Source organism: Salminus brasiliensis, chromosome 4 (assembly GCF_030463535.1).
Source record: "Salminus brasiliensis chromosome 4, fSalBra1.hap2, whole genome shotgun sequence".
NCBI classification, from domain to species: Eukaryota; Metazoa; Chordata; class Actinopteri; order Characiformes; family Bryconidae; genus Salminus; species Salminus brasiliensis.
In genome coordinates, this window is record NC_132881.1 from 2,409,460 (window position 1) to 2,433,549 (window position 24,090).

At 41.4% G+C, this 24,090-nt stretch overlaps 1 protein-coding gene across 2 annotated transcripts in view; it reads left to right on the top strand.

The window, feature by feature from the left end:
* The window catches only part of jag2a (jagged canonical Notch ligand 2a), a 46,751-nt gene extending 23,152 nt beyond the window's left edge, over positions 1 to 23,599 (top strand). Inside the window, exons 4-26 of one of the 2 annotated variants that reach the window (XM_072677317.1) lie at positions 1,663 to 1,917; positions 2,383 to 2,443; positions 6,217 to 6,347; positions 6,534 to 6,653; positions 6,819 to 6,932; positions 7,812 to 7,925; positions 9,110 to 9,223; positions 10,661 to 10,707; positions 11,089 to 11,262; positions 11,681 to 11,831; positions 13,096 to 13,260; positions 13,763 to 13,876; positions 13,963 to 14,076; positions 14,201 to 14,314; positions 15,201 to 15,317; positions 15,436 to 15,463; positions 15,825 to 15,910; positions 16,397 to 16,510; positions 17,493 to 17,608; positions 17,724 to 17,975; positions 18,071 to 18,202; positions 20,379 to 20,532; positions 21,684 to 23,599. In XM_072677317.1, the coding sequence (XP_072533418.1) occupies positions 1,663 to 1,917; positions 2,383 to 2,443; positions 6,217 to 6,347; positions 6,534 to 6,653; positions 6,819 to 6,932; positions 7,812 to 7,925; positions 9,110 to 9,223; positions 10,661 to 10,707; positions 11,089 to 11,262; positions 11,681 to 11,831; positions 13,096 to 13,260; positions 13,763 to 13,876; positions 13,963 to 14,076; positions 14,201 to 14,314; positions 15,201 to 15,317; positions 15,436 to 15,463; positions 15,825 to 15,910; positions 16,397 to 16,510; positions 17,493 to 17,608; positions 17,724 to 17,975; positions 18,071 to 18,202; positions 20,379 to 20,532; positions 21,684 to 22,141 (3,245 nt within the window). In that variant the 3' untranslated portion in view covers positions 22,142 to 23,599. The remainder of the gene's footprint in view (positions 1 to 1,662; positions 1,918 to 2,382; positions 2,444 to 6,216; positions 6,348 to 6,533; positions 6,654 to 6,818; positions 6,933 to 7,811; positions 7,926 to 9,109; positions 9,224 to 10,660; positions 10,708 to 11,088; positions 11,263 to 11,680; positions 11,832 to 13,095; positions 13,261 to 13,762; positions 13,877 to 13,962; positions 14,077 to 14,200; positions 14,315 to 15,200; positions 15,318 to 15,435; positions 15,464 to 15,824; positions 15,911 to 16,396; positions 16,511 to 17,492; positions 17,609 to 17,723; positions 17,976 to 18,070; positions 18,203 to 20,378; positions 20,533 to 21,683) is intronic. The other variant, XM_072677318.1, reaches the window with a different exon arrangement.
* Positions 23,600 to 24,090: the final 491 nt, after the last annotated feature.

Genomic DNA, 24,090 nt, shown 5'->3' on the forward strand with positions numbered 1-24,090 from the left:
AAATAGTCTCAGACCTCTTCATAAAGTGATCAGATTGAAGTCTAGTTTAAATATGTCTAAGTTTGGCTCCAGAGAGCATAACATAATTGGCGTTTAGTGTTCTCCTCCAAGTTCGTTTAGCTGTCCAATGGTGTTGCGTTATCGGCAGTTCAGGAAGATGTGGTGGAGCTTTGTGAGATGCAACAGCGTATGCTAGACTTTACCCTGGCAGAATGGGTGGCATTGTGTGATAGTGTTGAAATCAGGAAAGCATTAAAATATGGCGACCCATCCACGTATAATACTGACACTGAATACACACCGAAAAGCCAAACAGGTGTGAACAGGGGTGTGTGGAAGAGAAAGCGAGTGGTTGTGAGGAGAAGGGGAAGATTAATTGAGTGAGTGAGAGACTGAATGAATGAATATAAGTGGAAAAGAGTGAGAGAGCGAGAGAATGGAAGAGCGAGAAAGTGAGCTTTCTTCAGTCGCCCTTCCTCGTCAGTTCCCCCTATTATTTCCTCTCTGGCTCCCAAACTGTCTGAGACTTTGCTTCCTGAGAGAGAGAGAGAGAGAGAGAGAGAGAGAGAGAGAGAGGGTGAGTGAGTTAGTTTGAGTAAGGCAGGAAAACATTGAGAACGGCTTTGTTATCGAGCTTTTGCAGCCCGCTGTCTGTGTTCTTTTACATTTCTATTCTCCGCTGTTCCTTACTCCGGGACCTTGGCGCTCGTTTGACCTCGAGTCGCCCTCTGTGCTCTCGAAGGGAAGCCATAAACACTTAGGACCGATCTAAGCATTTCCTCGAAGGCTCTGTTGTTGTGGATGGGTGTAGAGCTGGCCGGCGTCCAGCCATTCAAATATTCACAACAAGTGATTGGGAGGGGCATTAATAGCGGCCTTACAAACACACCAGCACCCTCTCATGGGAATACGGACAGGCTACTGTGCTCCATAAGACAGACCTGATAACACAGAACAATGTTGGTGAAGATCACAAACATGCACATGTTTACAACTCTCTGCAGCCGGAACACATTAAAGTGACCGTTTGTCCAAAGAAAATTAATTCAATTGGCACATTTGTGCCTTTAGTCCAAAGGTAATCAATCAGCCAAGATTTAGCCAAGACTATGATGCTAATGTAGCGACTGTGTAATAGCTACATGTCAAAACTTGTCAAAAAAAGTTGATGCACAGTCTACACCACATTCTTTTATCAAATAGCTGCCTCTGTATGATATATTATTATCTGTTGCCATAACAGTAATAAACATTGCATACCTTTGTATGTTGCATAGCTTGAAATAAGTGATCTGGTGCAATCTCCTAGTCCAGCAAGATGCTTGGTTAAAGCAAAAGACAAGAGTAGACGAGAGTAAGATCAGCAATGATGGGAGAATTTCACGCTGTATTTATCACCAACACATGATTTGGAGTTGGAGACCATCATGGTTGCATGGTGGATTAAATAAAAAAATTGTGTTGGGCACTGTGTTAGTCTGATTTATCGACAAACCTGGCGCTTTAAAAAAATGTTATTCCCCAGACGGTAGACAGCTGAATCCTGGAATACATCAGAGTATCCCTATGAAGAGCTTTCAGTGTTTCTGTTGATCTGAGTACAATCCTGAATGTACTGTATTTATCCGAGGTCTGATGTTCTTCTTGTGTGTGTTTCTATAGAGAGGGATTTGCTGATTGAGAGGAATGTGTATCGTGGGGAGATGAACCCTGGAGACGAGTGGCAGTTGATCCAGCACAACGGCATGACAGCCAGCTTCCAGTACAGTGTACGCATACGCTGCGAGCGCCATTATTACGGCAACAAGTGCAACAAGAAATGCCGGCCGCGGGACGACTACTTCGGCCACTACGAGTGTGATCACCTCGGCAACCAGCAGTGCTTGGAGGGCTGGACTGGACCTGAATGCAATAAAGGTGAGTGCGTTATACTGTTGCATACATCATCTTCTGAGAAGGTGCTTTGCTAGGGTTTGGCGCTATCTGCTTTTTAATACCATCAGCCGTGCTCTACGTGTTTCATTCTGGCTCTCGTGGCTCAGTGTTTACAGACCGTACCGTTTTTCTCCACACGCTTCGTTCAGGTGTCAGACAGCTGCAGCTCTGTATCCAGATTGAGGGAACTACCACTGTAACAGTAACAGTGGCAGAAAAACTGGATTCCACACTGATATGGTTAAATTAAATTAATTTACTGTTCACGTGCGTCCTAAACAGATTATCCTTAACTGATGAACTGTGCAGAAACAAATGGGCTGCAGTCTGTAATTGTACATGTGCATAGTGTATATGATAGGTGTTTCTAATAAAATGGTCTGTGAGTGTGTGATGTTAATAAGATGTACATGCATTGTTTTGATTATACGGTTCTCTCTCTTGCAGCTATCTGTAGGCAGGGCTGCAGTGAGTTGCATGGAAACTGTGCTTTCCCAGGACAATGCACGTAAGTTTCTAAACCTACTGCACCTCTGACTCCCTTCTTCTAACTGTTTCTGAATTGTACCTGCATTTGGTGTGTGTAAGCCGTAGTGTCTCTCTCTTGATCCCTCCCCCATTCACTTGTCCTTTGCAGATAAAATACTCCATTAAGGGCTAGTCGCAGCTTGTTGTTTGTGTGGGTTTGTGGGGATGTCCGTGTGCGTGCTTGTGTGTGTATGTGTGTGTTTGTGAGATGCCTTTGCTGAGATACGGATCTGTGGTAGGAGGATTGGCTTCAGCAGAGCTTCTCAGCTCAAATAAAATAATCCTCACAATAACATGATTCATATTCTCCACCTCCTTCACCACTGTCAGTTAGGCCACTTTTCCCACGTTTTTTCTTTTGGTGCTTTGAATAGGCCACTAATAACCTGCTTTATTGTTTGCGAGGAGAAGCAAAAGCATGCTGGTCGTTGGCCTGAAATTTGGCATAATGTTTTTGCTCCATGGAAGATTATTGTTGTCAAGTGTTTTTCTGTGGTTGGAGTCCATCCTGGTAAAATGACTGGCTGCTAAACATGGTTTTAGTCAAGTGTACGCACACCCACACTCATCTTTGTGTTTGTTTACTTAATTGGTGTCTCTAATTAGGTATGTACAGCAAAGATTCATGTGTTTGTACAGAATTAAAATGTTAAATATGTTTTTATCTAGGGGGCGAAAGTGTGTTTTTTGGGGGGGCAAAACAGATCAAGGGCGGGGCTGGATGCCACATTAACCTTTCCATGCATTATTTGGTAATGTTCCAACATTGACTTCAGCAGCGATCTCATCACTTTGAACGGGACTCCTTCAGCTTTCCGACTGCTGGTTAAATGTGGACTGCACTACTGCTTGGCGATATGATCTCAAATCAGGATCACGATTAATTGGATATTTTACCTAAATTCTGATTAATGAACATTTGATATAAGCTGCTTGAGTTGCTCATCTGGCTTAGCATTTTAAATCTCCTCCATTTTGCTTCCATGTCTGGACCGGTGGAGTCACATGACTATACATGCAGTAGTATGTGTTTAAAGGGTCAGTACATTAACCCAGTGGGGTAATTAATTACTGACAGACATAATATTTAAGTATTACCCGATTAAAAAAAAGAGTAAATGACACTGGAAAGATTACATGAATTAGAGCTTTTGACCTATGAAGAGAGCTGTGGAGATGTTTTAATAAACACTATGATGGAAAACCACAACTTTCTGTAGGATTGTTATGAGTGTTTAATCTAATATTAGTGTTTACCTTAATATTAGTGTTTGATTTTCACCAGGGACTAAAGGTTTTGCGCCACAGGACTGTGTATGTCAGTATATATATATATGTATATAGTGAAAATGTGTAGTATTGCGACGTTGAATTTTGACCAGATCACCCACCCTTAGGCTGGTAAAGGTGGGTGCCAGAGCGTTGCGTGATTCAGAGGTGAGTGTTTGTGCCAGGGATGAGTTTAGCACAATGCCATTGTCTGTTGCTGTTGTCTGTCAGAGGGCACACTTAGCCAGTAGTAGGTGTGTGTGTGTGTGTGTGTGTGTGAGAGAGAGAGAGACAGACAGCCACTTGGGCTGTACGATATGGAGAGTGTAGGCGCTTTAAATAGTTCTGAATGAAATGTGGAGACAGCTGGAACAAGGTTGCCACTGACACAGAAATAACACCACATCACACTAAACCAACTGATTAGCTAATCCTACACCTGTGTGTGTATGTGTGTGTGTGCGCGTCTGTGTGTATGTGTATGTGTGTGTGTGTGTGTGTGTGTGTGCGTGCGTCTGTGTGCATGTAAGAGAAAGAATGCCTTGTGAATGTATTTTACAATATTTATTCAGACTTCACTGATGGTCGATTCAGAGTGGTACATCAATTGATGATTCACCCTGATTAGGTTTCAAACACATTTCTGCAGCCCTCCAGCTAAACGCACTTCTTTTATATTGTGCACACAGCTGTAAAGCATCCAGACTGGTATGCATCATGATTTACATGTGCTCGTACTAAGGTCACAGGCCATTTCCATAACCTGACAAAACAGCAACTGGTGGGAGACTGGTGGTGTGGAATACGAATGCAGGCCTGATACAGTTTAAATTCTTGTTCTTGCACAGTGGAGTTTTACAGTACCACCAGATGAACACGCTGGCACGTCAAATTTGATGTTTCTCAATGTTTCTGTTAATAACTGTGTGATAATATCGGACAGGAACACGGTTCTAACATTTTCCCGATCTGTCGGGCCCGCCCTTTCCATTGCAGATCGTACATGACTCACATCCGGAGATGCTGAACACGTGTGTCCGATCATCTGTAATTGGTGCATTTGTGTATTAGTCTTTGAAACTGTCTGTGAGATTTTTTTGTCACTCCAGCGAGTATCTACTGCAGACAACAGTTGTTTTTTCATCTGCAGTTGAGCCATCACTCTGCATACACACACACACACACACACACACACACACACACACACACTCACACAACCACACACACACACACACAACCACAGACAGATCAGCATTCCACTAAGACTGAGGGTCAAAGGCCATGTACACCACACATGCTGTCCAAACTCTAGGGGGAACTGCATTTACACACACACACAAAACACACACACAGAGCACATAGAAGTCCACTACAAACAATCTGAACATGCATAAAACTCTTAGACAATCATCCAATAAAATCCACAACTCTAATGTCCTGATAATGTTATCAAATACGCTGCCCTTCTCATAAAACAGACACACGGTTTAACCCTATGGAGTCGAATCGTTTCTAGATTTCTTCAGTAAGTCGTCCTTAAAGGTGTTTGTATGTAATGTTTTATATCAAGTCAGATTTTAGAATTTTTCATATTTCCTGTCAAAACAAATTGACAAATTGATTTGGTGCTTAAACTGGGATTGGGGATTACCAGACTCTTAGCTTCACAAAGCAAAAGGATTCATGAATAACACAGTATATAAACGGCGAGAGGCAGAAGACGAGTGCCCATTGGTCAGTTTCACCCATCTAAAAGTAGTTCCCCCCGAAGTTCTGATAGCATGTGTGGTGTACATGGCCTTTCACCCTCAGTCTTAGTGGAATGCTGATCTGTCTGTCTGTGTGTATGGAGAGTGATATCTCAACTGCAGATGAAAAAACAACTGTGGTCTGTACACTTGGACATTCTGATTTTTATACCATTTGTAATGTCCTGCTACCCTGCGCAGTGTGTAAACATGTCATGTCATGATAAACCTGACTGATATATTCTTTGGCGAGTGTTACTGATTGGCTGATAACAAGACTGCCACTGTGGATCCAAAAGTGAGTGTCATGGAAATACAGGCTGAACTGGTAGAGTTATTACAACAAATCTAGAACAATTAAAAAAAGTTTATTTATTTATTTATTTTTTGGGGGATTATATTTGGATTAAATAATGACCTCCCTCTAAAGCACCTATTCTTTCTGAGGTCAACAATAAACAATCATTAACAACTCAACAATAAGTATAGGGGAAAAAACACAAAACTATTGAATTTCTGACCATATACAATTAAATCAACCAGCATATTAGCCAATGTCAAAATGTTTAGCTGTTTATGTATCAGTAGCATTTTCATATTATTCAGACGTGGGGTGCACAACTATAGTTGACTAAATGTAGTCAACTAAAATCGATGACCAAATTAGTTAAAAGCTTATTTAATAGTCGATTAGTGGGGTCCTTGCACCCTCTAAGACGGTGTGTTCTCATTTCAGATGTAATTACGGATGGCAGGGTCCTCTGTGTGACGAGTGCCAGCTATTTCCAGGGTGTGTTCACGGCACGTGCGTGAAGCCATTTGATTGCACCTGTGAGAAGAACTGGGGCGGGCAGCTGTGTGATAAAGGTGATCAACGACACACACACACCTATCGCTCTGTCTCACGATGAATGTTTACTGTAACATGCTTTTTACATTCAGGAAGATGTGCAGATGTACAGAACTTCACGCTGATACACAGACGTTTCATTCATGCAGGCCATTTACTAATTTTACTCTTTTTCATTCTTTTGCATTTATTTTTTTTTACAGACCTGAATTACTGTGGACGCCACCGGCCGTGTGTGAACGGAGGGACGTGCTTTAACACGAAGCCTGACGAGTACCACTGTGATTGCCGCGAGGGCTACTCAGGAAAAAACTGTGAGATAGGTGAGGAGTCATTCCTAACTTCACCATCATGCATAAACATCAGCGAGGTGTTATCTAAATAAGACTTGAGTGTGGTTAGTGTAATCAGTTATACAATCTTATTTAATAAGATATTACTAATCTTGTGGTTGTGTGTGTGTGTATGTGTGATTTTGTTGTGTGCAGCGGAGCACGCGTGTATGTCCGACCCATGTGCCAACGGCGGTACGTGTCATGAGGTAGAATCGAGATTCGCGTGTCACTGTCCACCGGGTTGGTCAGGACCTACCTGTGCCAAAGGTCAGACACCACATCACACCTTAACATTTAAGTTCAAGAGGCTTTATTGTTTTTTTAGCCAAATTACAGTACATTTTTGTTTTACAGTTAATACACATTATGTAATTATTCACATGTAATTATACTTTATAGTTATAAAGGATGCACTGATCATACTTTTTCTGGCCAGTTCAGATGCAGATTATTATTTTACAATGAAATTAATCAGTAGATGTTTTTGGGGCCTATTTTTGAATAATAATAATAATAATAATAATAATAATAAGACCTTAATTGAGCATAATTGACTGATCATGATATTACATGATTTACATTTGATTTACATTGTGATTTTGACTGATGTTTGTTTCAAGATGAGAAAATGTTGTCCAAATGTTTGTGGACACCCCTTCTAATGAATGCATCCTTCTACTTTATGTTGCACCCATTGTTGACGCAGATGTTTAAATGAACACACACACAAACAGACACAGCTTGTCTAGTCCCTGTAGAAAAGTGCTGCCAATAGAATAGGACTCTCTGAAGCAGATAAACATGAACCTTTTGTCACCATGCTGCCTAATGCCATGAGGGGTATAAAGCCCCCAAGCATGGAGCTGTAGAGCAGTGGAGATGTGTTCTCTAAAATGGTGGATGGTGCTACATCCAGTACTCTTGGGATGAGGTGGTGTGGTGATCATCATCCAACATTCTGACCTCACCACAACAGCGCTCTTCTAAAATCGTCTCTGGACAGTAGAGACAGTTACTCCAACAAAAGCAGGGTCAACTCCTTTAATACTCTTGATTTTCGAAGAAATAATGAATGAGCAGGTGTCCTAATACTTCTGTCCATATAGTGTGTGCTTATTTATTTACAGCCCTGTATTTTTCTTTCAGATATAGATGAGTGTATGTCTGGTCCCTGTGCACACGGTGGCACCTGCATTGATCTGGAGAACGGCTTCGACTGCGTGTGTCCCTCACAGTGGACGGGGAAGACCTGCCAGATAGGTAGGACAGACTGTGTGTGTGTGTGTGTGTGAGACTTGTGCTGATGTATTGAACGTCATGTTTAAAGAGTCGTGGTGCGGACTGTAGGAGAGAGAACTGTAACGTGTGCAGAAAGGTGGATTAATGCAGCATGACTAAATGGGGGCAACTCCTCTCAGATATCAGCCTCTCTCTGAGTGTGCAGATTGCATGTTTAATTTAATGAGGTGTGTAACCGAATGTTGTGTTTAAATCTTACACCCAGCAATTACTGTGTGTGTGTGTGTGTGTGTGTGTGTGTGTCTCCGTGACTGTGTGTCCATGGACTCATTTATGTGTGTTAGGGGATGTCTAAGGTTCAGACTGCATGTCTGTTACAGAAAGCTGTACATTATCAGTAACCCAAGCCTAGCCATTTGAGTAAATCTAAATATATCTCCAGCCCTGGCAACTGCCAACCAGTGGGCTAAATATACCCAAACAGGGGGCTATCTTTGGTGGAGAGAAAGAGAGAGAGAGCGTGTCTGAAGGGGGGTTGGTATTTTACTCCAGCGTTCTTGTTTAGTTCAGTAAGAGAGGGACTGCCTAATAACCTGTAAACAAGAGCACCCTTGAAGCCACACAGCAGAGACCACCCCAGTGTCACGGGCTAGGCTCCCTTTACCTTTACAGAGATAGTAGGGCTACCTGGATAGGGCACCGTTTTCCACATACAGACAAGACGAGCCCCAAGTACCTGCCCTGCTACCAAGAGCTTTATGCTCTCTGACAGTAAACTGTTGACCTCCACTGCCTGCCAAAAGTAATGTAGTAATATGTAATGATTTTTTTAATTAAGCAAGAAAAATACATGTAGATGATATATGAGTAAACGTCTTAAACGGAACATTGTTGCTGTCATGTCTCCAAAAAGTCATTTGGCTCGTTTCCATTAGTCCATTCATCATGAAATCCTAAGACTGAAACTGTCAGATTCACATTATGTCAAAACGGGAAAAATTAAAATTAAAATACAAGAATTTTCGGACAAGACGGTTGCTAGTTAGCTCTTTGGATGAGATCATCCATGACCAGCTTTTGTGTAGTTATACAGTACAACACCATAACCTTAAGTGCTCCTTGGTGGCGGGACTTTTTATTTATCTCTTACTCCCATGCTCTCTCTCTCTCTCTCCCTTAATCTCTCTCTCCTCTCTCTCTCACAGATGTGAATGAGTGTGTGAAGAGGCCTTGTGTAAACTCTTACTCTTGTAAAAATCTGATTGGTGGATATCACTGTGCCTGCTACCCAGGCTGGACGGGACAGAACTGTAACATCAGTCAGTACATCAGCTCAGATACAACCTGCTTATTACTGTCTCTGTCCTACATGAATACACTGTCTGCACTGAGTTGCCTGCATAGTAGTTCAGTAAGTCACAGCCGAGCAAATATCATTAAGGTAGTAGATCGGCACTGTCAGCATGGCATGCTAGTGGCAGGTAACACTTGTACCAGGGCATCATCCACTGACATGCCACTACCATGCCTCTGTTACCTGACAGTGGTCCACCGTCCAATTAAGATCTGCTCTGGTCTTTTTCTGTAAACTGGCAACTCTGTGTAGATCAGTAATCAGTAGACTGTTAGCGTGTAGTTTTTCCCTGTTTATTGTAATCAGCAGTGTTGCTGCCTGCTTCTCCTTTTCCGGCCCTTTCAGCTTTAAGCCTCTGTAGACTTTTCACAGTGAATATTTCAGCCTTAAAATAAATGTACTGACTGATTAAAAAGGATGAACTTTAAGGGAAAAATAAGAACTTCGAGGAATAAAAATGTTATTAATTAATTTGTAATTTGATCATTTTCAGATATTTTTTTTAATCTTTAAAAAAATGTTTTGGATCTCTTCGGATGTCCATACCTGTTTTGCAGGTTATTTTCCCTGGAGAGCAGCTCAGCTCTCTCCAACATCTCTGTATCCTCTGTAGCGTCAGTAATCTATCCAACCCAGTTTTAGATTGAATAAAGATGTATTCACGCTGAAAGGAGAGATTAGTGGCTTTGTTGTCTTTCAGCTCAAACTCTTCCTGTCCAAGTGCATTCCCATACTAACACGTTCCTAATCGAAGCTTTAACCACGCATGTTTAGACTGACTCGGGACTGCTGCTGTGCACTGGCCTGCAAATCACTGAGACTTTAGCTGTTAAAGGAACACTCTGTGATTTTACAACAAGCGAAGGGCAAGCCCTATCAGTTAACTGCATTAAGGGGGCCATATCATTCCTATTTCTTGCACTGTATATTTTTATTACTCTCTGAAGTCCAACTTTTGAGTAGGTTAGTATGTTCCAAAAAACGCTGTAGAACAGATGTAACTTTTTATATGAGCATTCTCCAACCTAAATACCTTTATAGATTTAAACAGAGTTCTGTTCTCAGTGCCTCCACAGGAACCATCTATTCTAACCTGGCTGAAACACTAGTTTTAGTGACTACTTATTCAGTGCTGTCTGTTTTTTTTTTAAATAGGTATTTTAAAATGACTGAATGGACAGCGTAAGGAATGCTAAAACTAACAACAATGAGTGATCTGGTCCTTTATAACACTTTGATTGGGTTTAGTAGTACTCCAATCAAGAGTACTCATAAAAAAACCTCTATAATCTACTATTATAGAAACAAAATGGCTCCAAAAACACAGAGTGCGTCTTTAAACTGTGAGCTGAACACCTCGTTTTTATTAGTATCATATAATAATTCTGATTTTCTGTTGCAGATATCCACACCTGTTATGGTCAGTGTCAGAATGGTGGCACATGCAAGGTGAGCACATACGGCAGTTTTGTCCTGCAGTTTGGTGAAAACCAAACATTTAACCCATAAATTATTAAGTGTTGGTTTTATTGATATTTTTATAATAACAAGCAATACAAGGTCTCATTACACACTATAGCACTATATATGTAAGTGTTGGGCTGAAATCAGTAAAAGGGTTAAAACGTTAACGGGACAACCCAGTTTAAAGGTGCAGGGTAATTGTCTTGCCACTGCTTGTTTTATGCTTTCATGCTGTCAGCAGTGTCTTAGTAAGCATCAGTGAATTTGGACATGCACTAAAACATTCACATGTGAAATGTTCATAATACAGTCCAACATAGCTGCAAGGTGTTTTCCAACTTCGGCTCCTGTGTGTGTTCCTGTTAGGATGGTCGTCATGGCTATGTGTGCCTGTGCCAGCCGGGGTTCGTGGGTAGGCACTGTGAGGTGCAGCAGAGCGGGTGCGCGAGCGCTCCATGTCAGAACGACGGTCAGTGCCGGACAACTCACGCCGGCTACGAATGCCAGTGTCTGCACGGATACACAGGGACGAACTGTCAGGTGGGCAGTGCAGAACACAGAAACGTGCCTTCTGAGTCTCACGTTCACATTACAGACTTTATTACACAGGTGGTTTATCCATGTTGTGCTCAGAAATAGTTAACATTAGAGTTTCTCATCGGGTTAAATGGGATGTTTGGGCACATTCTGTGAAGCTGGTCCAACCTGCCAGCAGTGGTTATGGTAGGAGTTGGAAAGTTAACACTCTTAAACTGTAACTCTAGCAGTATTTATTTATTAGATTTTTATGTTCTGACAGGAAATAAATGTAAGACTTTAATTCCACCACAAATTCAATGCAAATTTAATGGTAGTCCAGCAACAGTGGACGTGCCTAGTCTTGTTACTTGTCCTTCCGCTATTATATCTTATATTTATATAATATCTCTCTCTCTCTCTATCTCTCGCCCTCCCCCAGGTGCAGGTAGATCCATGCACCCCAAACCCCTGCCAGAATAAAGCTCTGTGTCACGCTCTGCAGGGTGATTTCTACTGTGCGTGTGCCGACGAATATGAAGGGAAAACTTGCGGTCAGCTGCGAGATCACTGCAAGACCAGCGCCTGCAAAGGTTTCACACTACACTGTTTTTATAGAACCCGAAGCTAAATTTAAAGTATATTATTGTGTTAGAATGCTTTACCAGTAGCCATGGCTGTATCTACATACCTAGTCACCAGTATAAACTCATTGTAGTAGTGAACAGTTAAACATCAAACACAGTGTGACTTTTTATTTTGAAAATAGTTTCAAAATCATAATGATTTGAGGTGATGCTCCATTGACCTGTAATAGGGAGAATAGCGTCTGTGTCATTACTACGACATACTCAGCATGCTGCTTATTGCGGAATGTAACTGTGAAGAGGCGGGCAGGAAAACGCTCACAAGAACTGTATAGTGCTGTGAAACCTGATCTTAACTCGTCCAGAAAAACATGTTCTTTAGTGGTGGCTCAAAGCACGAATTACACTTACTAACTCTAGGGGGAGCTCAGGAGCAAGAAATGCCAATTTTCCATAGTGTTGCTTTAAATCTGTCCACACATCAGGCTAGACGGCCTCTAAAAATCCAACTGTAGATATCAAATAAGCGTGCAGACAAACAGACGTTTGTAATTGCCTTAATCGTGTTTAGCACACGTTCAGCCCTGTTGTTGAGATACCCAAAGAATCTGATGAGGCCTTTTGTGTAGAATGAGTGAAGCAGAACCATTTTATGGTTTTGGTCAATCGATATGAAGAATGTGAAGTTTGTGGGACGAGACACAATATTTGAATTGCACTGAAGCACAGGAAGATCTTCATCTGGTCCTGCAAATAGCCTACATTTGATTTAATATGTAAAAAGGATGTTTTGGTGACACAATCTCCCAGTTATCTAAATAAATAATAAACAAACTACAAGCCTAAACTGCATCACCACACTCGCCTCACACCCCACTAAGTAGAATAGATAGACAGATAGAAGGAGCACAGATCAAAGTGCAGGAGCAAAATATTCAATAAATATGAATACAAAGAATATGACTATATATCTATAATAAATATAACAAGCTATATGTTGTTATACATGGGCAATAGATATGCACAAGCCGGTATAGAATATATAGAGTGCAGAATATTTACAGTCTGTTGTTATTATACAGAAATAAATATATAAATAAATACAGTGTATACAAGTGAACAGTATGGTGTGTATTTGAGACATTTTAGTTTTTTTAGTGTTTTAACTAAACTCTAATCTGACTTAAATTAAGCTAAAGAAAATTCAAATGATGCTTTTGCTGCCACAGTGTAAAAAACCCTCATATTTTTATTTTTCCTTTAATCCTAGTGATTGACAGCTGTACCATTGCTGTGGCGACCAACTCTACAAAAGAAGGAGTGTGGCATATCTCTTCCAATGTGTGCGGCCCTCACGGTCGCTGCATCAGCCTATCAGGAGGCAACTTTACCTGTGCATGCCAACCTGGGTTCACGGGGTCATACTGCCACGAGAGTGAGTAACTACACAAATGCCAAAACGCACCACACCACACAAACTCTCAGTACCTTCAGTTCCCCTTTCCCCTACACCTCAACTTTACCATCCAATATAGTGATAGAAGATGCAGTAGCAGGCAGAAAGCAACAGTTCCATATACTAATCCTTTTTTACTGACCAGTGCAGATCACAGAGTTCACTGGAGCCAGATTCAAGTTAGTTAGCTGATTAGATGCATAGATAAATTACACAATATAAATAATAGAAGTCAAAAAACTTGATGGGGGAGATGGGGGGAAAGCATCAACATGTACAGAGCATGGTGATTCCTAGACCAAGTTTTCACAGATGTCCTCTATTAGACAGGATCGATTTATCTGGCTAATCTACAGATCCTGCTTCATAAAATACCCTCAATTCTCACATTTACTTTTTGCTTCACACTTATACATACTTCTGCTAACATTTCGATAAGATCTTCAAGCTGCCCTGTCTGATTCTGTGCTCCACACTACAGATATTAACGACTGTGCGTCTTCTCCATGCCGGAATGGTGGAACATGTCTGGATGGAATCGGCTCCTTTCAGTGCCTTTGTCCTGACGGCTGGGAAGGAACCCTCTGTGACCAGGGTCAGTCTGTTACTCTCTTCCGTTCTCTAAAGCGTGTCTCAGTCCCTCCTTTTCTCTTCTCACTAATCCCCCTTTCTCCTGTACAGATAAAAACGAGTGCATGTGTGGACCCTGTATGAATGGTGGTCATTGTGTGGACCTGCTCAATGACTTCTACTGTCAGTGCACTGACAACTGGAAGGGCAAGACCTGTCAGTCACGTAAGTCTGTTTGTGTGTTTGTGTTTGTTAGTATGAGAGTGTGTGTTTTAATACATCGAGCTCTTCAGCAAACTCAAAGATGGTCGTGTCATTTCTTGTGTGTGCGCATGTTTGTGTGTAATAGGGGAGAGCCAGTGTGACTCAACTACCTGCGCTAATGGTGGTACGTGCTACGATCATGGAGCCTCGTACCGCTGTGTGTGTCCATCTGGATGGCAGGGCAGTACCTGCAGCTTAGGTGAGCATTAGCTGTGTGTGTGTAGATTTGTGCGTCCAGCTTGGGCATGGAGGATGAGGAGGTGCTTTTGCTTTAATTAAATTTAATTGAGCCATGATGCAGATGCACAGGCTTAAGAGAGTGCACCGTAGGCCCCGTTCACACCTGGCATTAACATACGTTTCAGCTGATCCCATCACAAATGATTGCCACAACACATTGCCGCTCACAACTGGTATTTTAAATAGGTCTCCTGTGACCACTTGTGACACACTCGTGTGGATGGTGTGGTCCTGCAGTTGTTACATATTTTCTGGCTGTGGGCGGTGCTTTTCTGATGGGAAATATCGAGGCGCTTTGGCATTCACACTACAGGAATAACGTGGTCATGTGCCTCTGATCACCTTTGATTGTGCTTTGAGTGATCGGATTACATTGCCACCTAAAGATGCACTGTACCCCGTTTACTTTGTGCTGGCCACATCTGATCAGATCTCCCAGGACGCGTGTTAGTGCCAGGTGTGAACGCGGCCTCAGAGTGCTGTATGTTTATAAGACAGTGACGCACAGTACAGATACAACAGCATACATAGCACTTCATTATGAAGTGCTGGAGGCAAATTAATAAATTACATTATGTTTAGTGATTATCTAAGATAAAGCTGAAGTGCTTAGTGCGCTTGTTGTAGGCTGCAAATGTGCATAATCAAATGACATGCACAACGGCTACAAATACATTAGGCTGAAAAGATACACAGGTAGTTCAAGTGGAAGTGATTCTATCAAATGTACATGCAGTGTGAAGAACAGCTGGCATTTTTAAGTAGTTTAAAAAGTCAGGTTTTTTATGATAAAAACAATATGCTAATTTCTCTCTTTTTTTGTCCTGAACGTCCTCCCTCTGTAGCTACAAACAGCACATGTGATTCTCAGCCGTGTGCCAACGGGGGAACATGTGTGGGAGGGGGTGAATCTTTCACCTGCATCTGCAAAGATGGATGGGCTGGGCCTGACTGCACTCTGAGTAAGACCACACCCTTAACCTGAGTGTCGTTTTCATCTGTATTATAGGTTCATCAGTGAGAGCCTGACACTGACATTTTCCCTATCTCACAATTTTGTTTGTTTTGTTAATTTTGCAGATGTTGACGACTGCAATCCTCATCCCTGGTACGTTTTGCTCAAAGGAATACTGTCTTGCACAAATCACTTACACGATTGCTGGCAATCATGCTTAATAAATAACATCTAGATCATTTGGGACAGCTGACACTTCACTATTCGCCTCCCCTGAATAGTATGTGTCACATTATACATCAGTAGCTAGGCCCAGACACCTCTGTCAAGCTTTCAGAAGTGTACGGTATGCTACAATGCTCTGTAGTTGACATGCCAGGCTTGAAAGTTCCTCAGCTTAGCAACAGTAACCCAGTGACTGTATTTCTTAGTTGAGTGATTTGTGGTTTCTGAATTGACTGTGTTGGAGTAACATTTCCTCACTTCTTCTCTTTTTAATCTTTTCTGTGTTTAGTTACAATGGTGGTAAGTGCGTTGATGGCGTGAACTGGTTCCGCTGTCAGTGTGCTTCTGGGTTTGCTGGACCTGACTGCCGCATTAGTAAGTACAGCAGTTCCCAAATACATTTAAATTGTTTAGTACAACTCTGAAGTTTACTGAGAGGTGAATTGGTTAGAAAACAAACATTCCCCCCAGGATTTTGTTCAAACAGCCTGACTTGTCTAATTACCTCCAATCAGCAGCAGAGGTCTAGAAGCGTTGGCTCTGAGGTCTCGGAAAGGTTGGCTTTATGTATGATGTTATATAAGAATTGCATATAGGAGTTATATACTGCTGTTGTGGACTAGGTTGTTATTGCCTTATTCTCATATCTGCTGCTGCTCTAGTGTAGTGTAGTAAGTGCAGTGTGTGTGTGTGTGTGTGTGTGTGTGTGTGTGAATATGTGATAAATGCACGTTCCCAAGAAACAGTTTTTCACTCCTCACTCAACTCATGACCGTGTCGAGTGAGAGAGGTTTGACTCGACGTTTCCCAGGTTTCTACATACAAATCAAAATGAATGTTCTCTCTTTTTTCTCTCCTCAGATGTTGATGAATGTCAGTCCTCTCCCTGTTCTTATGGAGCCACCTGTGTAGATGAGATTAACAGCTATCGCTGTGTGTGTCCACTGGGCCGAGCTGGACCTCATTGTCAGGAATGTGGGTACCCTGCAAAAGCACTCTAAGCACTAGTGCAGGCTGCATGTTCTTTCCTGTAGACAAATGTCTAATCATTATTTCTATACGTGAAGGACGTTACCTTTTTTTGTTAGTTTAAATAAACATTTTATGCCTTTAGCTCTGCCTTTTAGAGCCTTATTAGGATCTCAATTGTATGATACTAAATGGGTATTGGTGAGCGACGGGCAGCGGAGCATCTTTGGCTACGGTGGTGCGTCACGACCTCACATGGGCATGCTAGGCTCAAGCTTTAGCTCGTCAGGTTTAACTTTAGCTCTCCAGGTTATTTAGACTCGAGGAGAGGGCGGCACCATGTTAGCCTTGTGATTGACCTGACACACTTTTAGGACCCGCCCATTTCACATGAAGAGCAGAGCAATACTGGTGAAATACAGCAGATGTTTATTAGACAAGGGAAGAAATGGGATGGGAAGATCTTCATGAGACAGACTTTGTACCTTTATACTGGGGGCCCTGAAGAGCCAGATTCACTTAGTTAGAAAGAAAAAAAAAAAACCCATAGATTTAGGTTCTCCGAGGTTCTTCAATGTAATATGTAGGGATGTACAGTGATCGAACAGATGGTTCGATTTGACCTCTTTTTCAAGCCAATATTTGATGAGAGGTTTGTAACGTTGTTGCACTTTGTAGACGTTACTTGGACAAGTAAGCCACACTGTTCGGGCCCAGTTACCCAGAAGCATTAAAATATTAAGATCACACTTAACCGGTTCAGAAAGTGTTCAGTGTGATTCTCGCCCAACCTTTTAAAAAAGCACTTTATGCCAAGGTGCTTTTGGGAAGCTCTGCCCAGAACAGTTCAAGTTCACTTCAGGTTAACAGTGCTTTGTATGCTTGTCAGTTGGCAGGAAGTATTTGCCATGGCCTGGTGGAATTCAACAGACTTACATTTTGTCCTTCTATCTTCTCTATTTCTCTCCATGTTTTTTTTTTCTTGTAGTTGTTGGTGTTGGTAAGGTGTGCCAGCACTCTGAGGAGCCAGTTCCACATGGAAGCCGTTGGGAAGAGGAGTGTAACACCTGCCAGTGTGTGAATGGAAACACAAAGTGCACCAAGGTACCAGTGTAATTTTTGTTATTCCTGCAAATTCCATTAACCTGCACACTGGAATAAATCCTGTGTAAGTATAATAAAGGATAAGTGTGTAACTGGTACCGTACATCTTCTGTAGGTGCATTGTGGTGGTCAGCTCTGCTTGTTGCACACGAGTTCAGGTGAGCCGCAGCGCCAGCATTGTCCTGGAGGACAGGAGTGCACAGATGATCATTTACTTTCCTGTCTCCGCCCACCTTGCCACCAGTGGGGCATGTGCTCTGTCCCGGATTCTCCACCAGTTGACACCAACTGCAAACCTAACAACAGTTACCTGGACAACAGCTGTGCACGTGTTACTCTGATTTTTGATACAAACAGCCTACCCCAGGTAAAATACTGATAATATATATATATATATATATTTTTTTTATATGACCCTGTGATTTAGAATATTCTAAATCTGTTTTTTATTCATTTTTACAGGGAACAACTGTAGAGGGTATCTGTTCAGAGCTAAGATACCTCCCAAGCACTCGTACCCTGGCTGAAGACCACATGCTGTTTATTCTGTGTGAGCGGTCACCTTCTAGCAGCAACTCAGTGGAGGTCGCTATGGTGAGTTTCTTTCCCAGAAGCCTTCATTAAACACCTAGGGCTATTGCATGCCAGTACCACAGAATTTAACCTCTGAATTTAACCCATCTGTTGCAGTGAACACACACACACACACACACACACACACACACACACACACACACATACTTACAGTAGTTATTAGAGCAGTGAGAACACAGCAGCCATCTCAGCACTTGATGGGAGTTAGGTGCCTTGCACAAGGGCACCTCAGTCATGGATGCCGGTCTTGGGGATCAAAAACCTCTGACTGTCCAGTCCCAAACACACTTCTCTAACCTAAGATGAAAAACCCTCTTCATACAAAACGTCACAATGCGGAAATCCAAACTAAATCTAAACAGATGTAAAACTGTTTTATGAAAAAAGCAATGATATGTACTATGTACATTGCTGACACAGATGTGCAAATGCACAAACACAGCTTGTCTAGTAGAGGTAGAGAGCTGCTGTAATCCTTAACTCACATATATAATCTGATTGGCTCTCCGGATTAGCTAAATTAGAGAAATATCCGCCAATCACGTATTGTTGCTGAAAATCTTCCGATGCATAGCCAAGCGATTTTTCCATCTGTAATCCTGCCCTCATTAACATCACTCTTGTTGCTGGATGCAATCAGATTCTTGCAGCAATGCTCCTCCAAAATCAGATCAAAATCAGAGCAGGATCAGCTCTTTTTAATACCCTTAATTTCAGAAGAAACAATGAATGCACAGGTGTCCCAATACTTTTGTTCATATTTTACTTCTGGTCTCCCTTATGCCCTTTTCAGACTTGTGTTTTTTTTTACAGATAGATATTAATTGTAGTTTTCAGAAAGCTCTGCATGGTTTCTTATTGTTTAGTATTAAGTTCAGCTCACAATAATCCAAAGTGTTGTTGAAATCTAAACTTGCAAGCAGACAGCTTCTTAGACAGCTGCCTTAAAAGGCCATTACATCTGCATGTTTTTAGTTTACGATGCACGCTGGTTTACTAGCCTTCTCTCTGTTCTGTTCTTTTCCCGACTTCTTTTAAATTAGATATCGGTTTCCTTTCTTTCTCTGTCCTTTTCTCTCTCTTTCTCTCTCTCCCCCCCCTTTTCTCCAAATTGCCGTTCGCTTTTCGAGTTTGCACTCTATTAAAAAGCAGGCACTTAATTCAGAGCTTAGATGGTTTCCAGAGAGCACTCATAAAACCTCTTTTTTTTACCATTTGTAAAAGCGAAACACCAGGCATTGTTCCCCCCCACCCCAGCCACCCTCAACCTTTTGGCTTTTTACTTTACATCTGCTTATCATTTCAGACCTTTTACCTCTGAATTCTAAATACCTACCTCCTGCACTTAGGCAATCAATCTTCCCTCCTTTACGCACATGCACCGTCTCTCTTTCTACTTCCCTCCATACGTATACCCCTCTACGCCTGCCCTTACTCTGATGTCACCTTTGGCCATTCATACTCTCGCCATAGAAACAAAGAGAGACAGGTCTATCCACTCTCCCCCCCTAAGCCCTTAATGGGCAGAATAAGCGCTTGACCCTCACTTCCACGCTGTAATGTTTGTAAGATTAACGGCGTGCAGTGTTCGGAGAATTTTCCTGAAAAGGAGTGGTGCTGTTTTGTGGTCTGTGCTCTCATAATACTGTCTCTTGTGTGGATGTTGAGCTTAACGTTCTGATATTCCTGTGGAGCCAAGTTTCATTGTTTCCTGTTTATTGCCTTTAATATATTGCATTAAAAACAAACCTTATAAGTGTTAACCCTGTTATTATTATCGTAACTCTTTCAGAGACTGAGCGATATGTTGGCTGGCATACACTCAAATCAGGGTGTAAAGGGTTTAATTGCTCGCCTAGTTATATTAAATTTGAGCAATTACTGAATACCAGGATTCTGTAGTGCCTTATGATTAATAAATCAACATTTTAATAACGGGTGGGTCTTCTACCTACTTCCGAATAAGCCGTAGCTTCTTCGTAGCTGCTTTATGTGTGTGATATACTTTTTCTGTTAGGGTCAGATCTGGAAATAACTTGGATAGAAATGTTTGAGTTTGAATGCAACTTTATAATTATTCACACACACACACACACACACACACACACACACACAGTGTTATACTGTACTTGGCTAATAAGCAACCTGATTGTGGTTCTCTGTCTTGTCTTTCTAGTCATATCAACAGTCTTCTGCAGTTGAGGAGCCAGGAAAGATACAGGAAGTGGTCAGTTCTATCATTAACGTTCTGTCCAGACGTCACAACAGCACTCTGCTCCTGGCCATACGAGAGGTTAAAGTTGGAGCACAGGTCATGCCCACCTCCATGGGTAAGTGTGATTTTCCTCCCAATTAAATCTTTGGGGGAGTCTGCTTTTTGTACAGGGACCCCAGCTGAATAAGAAAAAAGCAGGACAGTGGCTGCACCTCATGCCCCTCATTGTCCCTCACATTCAGAATTTAGTGGCTGAGTGTCGAGAGGGATGGGAGATCTCAGTGCAGCACAGTAGCAGGGGCGATACGATGCCTGATGCCCACCTGGGTACGCATAGCCGACTGCCGCAGGGCTTGTATCCGAATATGGGCCGGAAAAACGGTTCCAAATATCAGAACCTCTCCGTCTCAAGGCAGGGTGCGTTGCCATGGTAACGAAACGTTAGCAAATTTCGTTCGCTTTCAGTCACTCGTGTTAATTAGAATATTAAGACCACGCCCAGACTGTTCTCAGAGAGGTGGGAGGAGGACATTTTGGTTTGACAGATTTCTGCTTTGTGTTTATTATTGAAACTTTGCTGAACGCTTCACTGAACACCAAAGTTTAGTTTTGTACAAAATAATTTCCTGTTCCTGGGCCAAAGGATGAGGACAAGCTTGATAGCTAATTTACAAAAACACTATTTACTAGGGGTGTAACAATTCACACTATAAAAACACTATAAAAATAATGTTTTTTTAACTTCAAAAGAAGCTGCCCCAAACTTTTGATTTAATTTTAAAAGTAAAAAACACAGATCTGACAGTGTGCTTACAAACTGTTTTGATACGTTTTTCAATGAATCACTGTTAATATTTTTATATATATCAGTTTATTAGAGCACTGAACTTGTGTTATATAAGAGTACAATATTTGAAGCAGCTTAACTTAGATGTTAGCCACGAGCTAAAATCATGTGTTACAATATGATACGTTGTGTTGCTTCATCCGCAATGTTAACATGTGCTGTTCACAATGAATGACTGCAGTAAAGAAGGTCAGCAACAGTTAAAGATGGTCCCACAGTGAAGAAATTGGTTCCACCCATTAAAGGGGTGATTACAGTTGTATTACCTTTCTTCCTGATACGCTTGGAAAAACGCATTTTAAAGTTAAAATGATTTACTGATTGAAGGGGAGCTAATCTTCATAATTAGAGTGTCTATTCGCGATCTGCGGTTGTGTTCTGAACGCTCTCACTCATCGCCCTATAAACTCTCTTCATAGATTATCTGGTTCCGCTGCTGTGCGCGTTGTTCGCTTTGCTGTGGATCTCCTGCGTGGTGGTCTGCATCTGCTGGTTCCGCAAGCGCAGGAAAGCAAGAGAGAGGACCAACGCTCCAATAGAGGAGAGCAGCAATAACCAGAGGGGGGCGCTACTGGACGCTCAGTCGCCCCATAAAGACAACATAGACATTGGAGAAGAAAGCAAAAGCCTAATGTACCCTCTGGACAGGGTCGGAGACGGGGCGGAGAAGGAGAATGAGGATGAGGACGGAGAAGAGGGAGGTGGGAAAGGGCTAGTGGTGGATAAGTGCCCTTCTCTGAAGTACACTAAAGGGGAGGTAGTGTACACTATTTGCACTGCGGCCCAGAAACAGCCCTCAAGGACTCACTACAGCGCTAAGGACAACCGATGTAAGAATTTGAACAATAGCGAACAGGTGAAAGATCACTACGTATGAGCAAACTGGGAAAAACACAAGCATCGGACATTGGTTTTATATTTTTGTCCGAAAACGGAGCCGTCCATGACCCTTTTTTTCGTTCAGACCTTTTTCTTCTGTTTACACGTGTTTTTGCTGATTGTGAAAAGGAAAAAAAATAAAAATGACGGAATTAAAAAGCAAACAAACAAACAAAAAAAAAACAGCGGATGCGTCAGTAATTGTGACCTGCGTGGCCGAAGACAAATCCACTAAAGGCAGCTTCGGTTTAGTTCGTGTCTGCGTCTTGACATGCCTTAAGTTTGTGTGAAGCGCCGTTTCCAGCTTTTGAGTTTCTGCATTTTTCCTCAAGGACAGCTATTCAGCTTGTGTACTGGGTAAATCCGTGGATGCAGTACTACTATCAAACATTGGATGGTTAGTTGAAAAACTGACATTTTCAAAGAGAACTTTTCCGTTTTCAAACTTCAAATTTGTCTCGAATGCCTTCTGCTGGATTTCTGTCCTGGTCAGTTTATGAATGTTTTAATATAGCTTGGCTTTCTCTGACACTTTTCTGACATTTAAGGTCTACATAGAACCTTTTTGCAGAGAAATAAATACTAACTGTACATATGTAAATAGAAAAAGGTTATAGCTGTGTATATTTGAGTTTAGTAACTTAAAAGACTTAAGACTGTTTTTTTATTAATATTTCTATGATTAATATTTCTGTTATGTTTTTAATTTGATTCTGTTAAATGTGCTTCTCTTTTTATAATGTCATTCCTTTTATTTATGTTGGTCAAAACAATTTCAAAGTTGTTTTTAATGTGTGTATATTTACGCCAAGGGCTTAATCCGGCCTCACGCTGTACACATCAGAGCACTCTCATTATCATGGTCTTTATGTATAAATGTTGTTGTTTTGCTGAAATATGTGTGGGGTCAGCCCAACATGCTGATTAGAGGAGATGCTTTATAAGTGTGAACGTTTTCAATTTCTGTTCAGTTTTCCTCCGGCAAATCAGAAGTAAATCAGCAGCGACTGATGTTTGATTATTATTTTTTTTTTCTTTAAGAAATTTATTGGAATTTATTGAAATATTCCCGTTAAAGTAGTAAAGCTTTGCTGTTTATTTCCCCCCCCAAACTAAATTCCCAACAACTTCGAAAAGTCTTAAAGATTTGTCCACAATAAAGAATCCCAGAATATTTAACATAATTGAGAAGCGTTTTCTGACAGTAAGAAGCTTAACTTAATAAAAACCACTCGACAGCAAGACAACACAGACATGTCTGATCATTTATTTCTATTGGGTTTAATTGATTTTTCTGCATTTTAATGTCAAAAATGTCTTTTCTGTTCTCAGTTGTAGACATGAAGGGAACAAATATTTTTGTCTTGTTGCCCAATGATGTGTGTTTAACATGCCAAACACGAATAACAAAGATTTAAGGGGATTACCACAGATGTGGCAATAAATAAAAAATGATTGTCTCTCTGTTTTAAATAGTTTCTTTTGTGTTGTTAGTGGCTTTGAACTGCTCATTTTTTGATAGCTACCCTAGACAGAGTTCATCTGTGACGTTCTTTCAGTGAGTAAAACTAAGCCCAGCTTTATTTGAACTGATAAGTGTGGTGACGCTACCAGTTAGCAGCCAAAACTAAAGCTAAAGTTAGCTTCTAATGCTAACTCTCCATTCCACCTTAAATAGTGCCACAGAACAGCACTGCTGAATCATTTAAGGTGGAACGGAAAGTTCGGGGAAGAGGAAAACTTTAGCATAGCGTTAGCTCAGAGTCTCGCTGTAAATGTGACACAACAACAGCAGATTGAGTTAGTTCATCTGTCAAAAGAGGGGGATCTAAACTCTCCACTCTTACACAAAATGTTGGTCTGTTTTCTGACATTTTTAGTTAAGGAGATATGAGGTTTTTACGTGACAGCGACGATTAACTTAGTTTTTTAATCTATCGTCTTAAA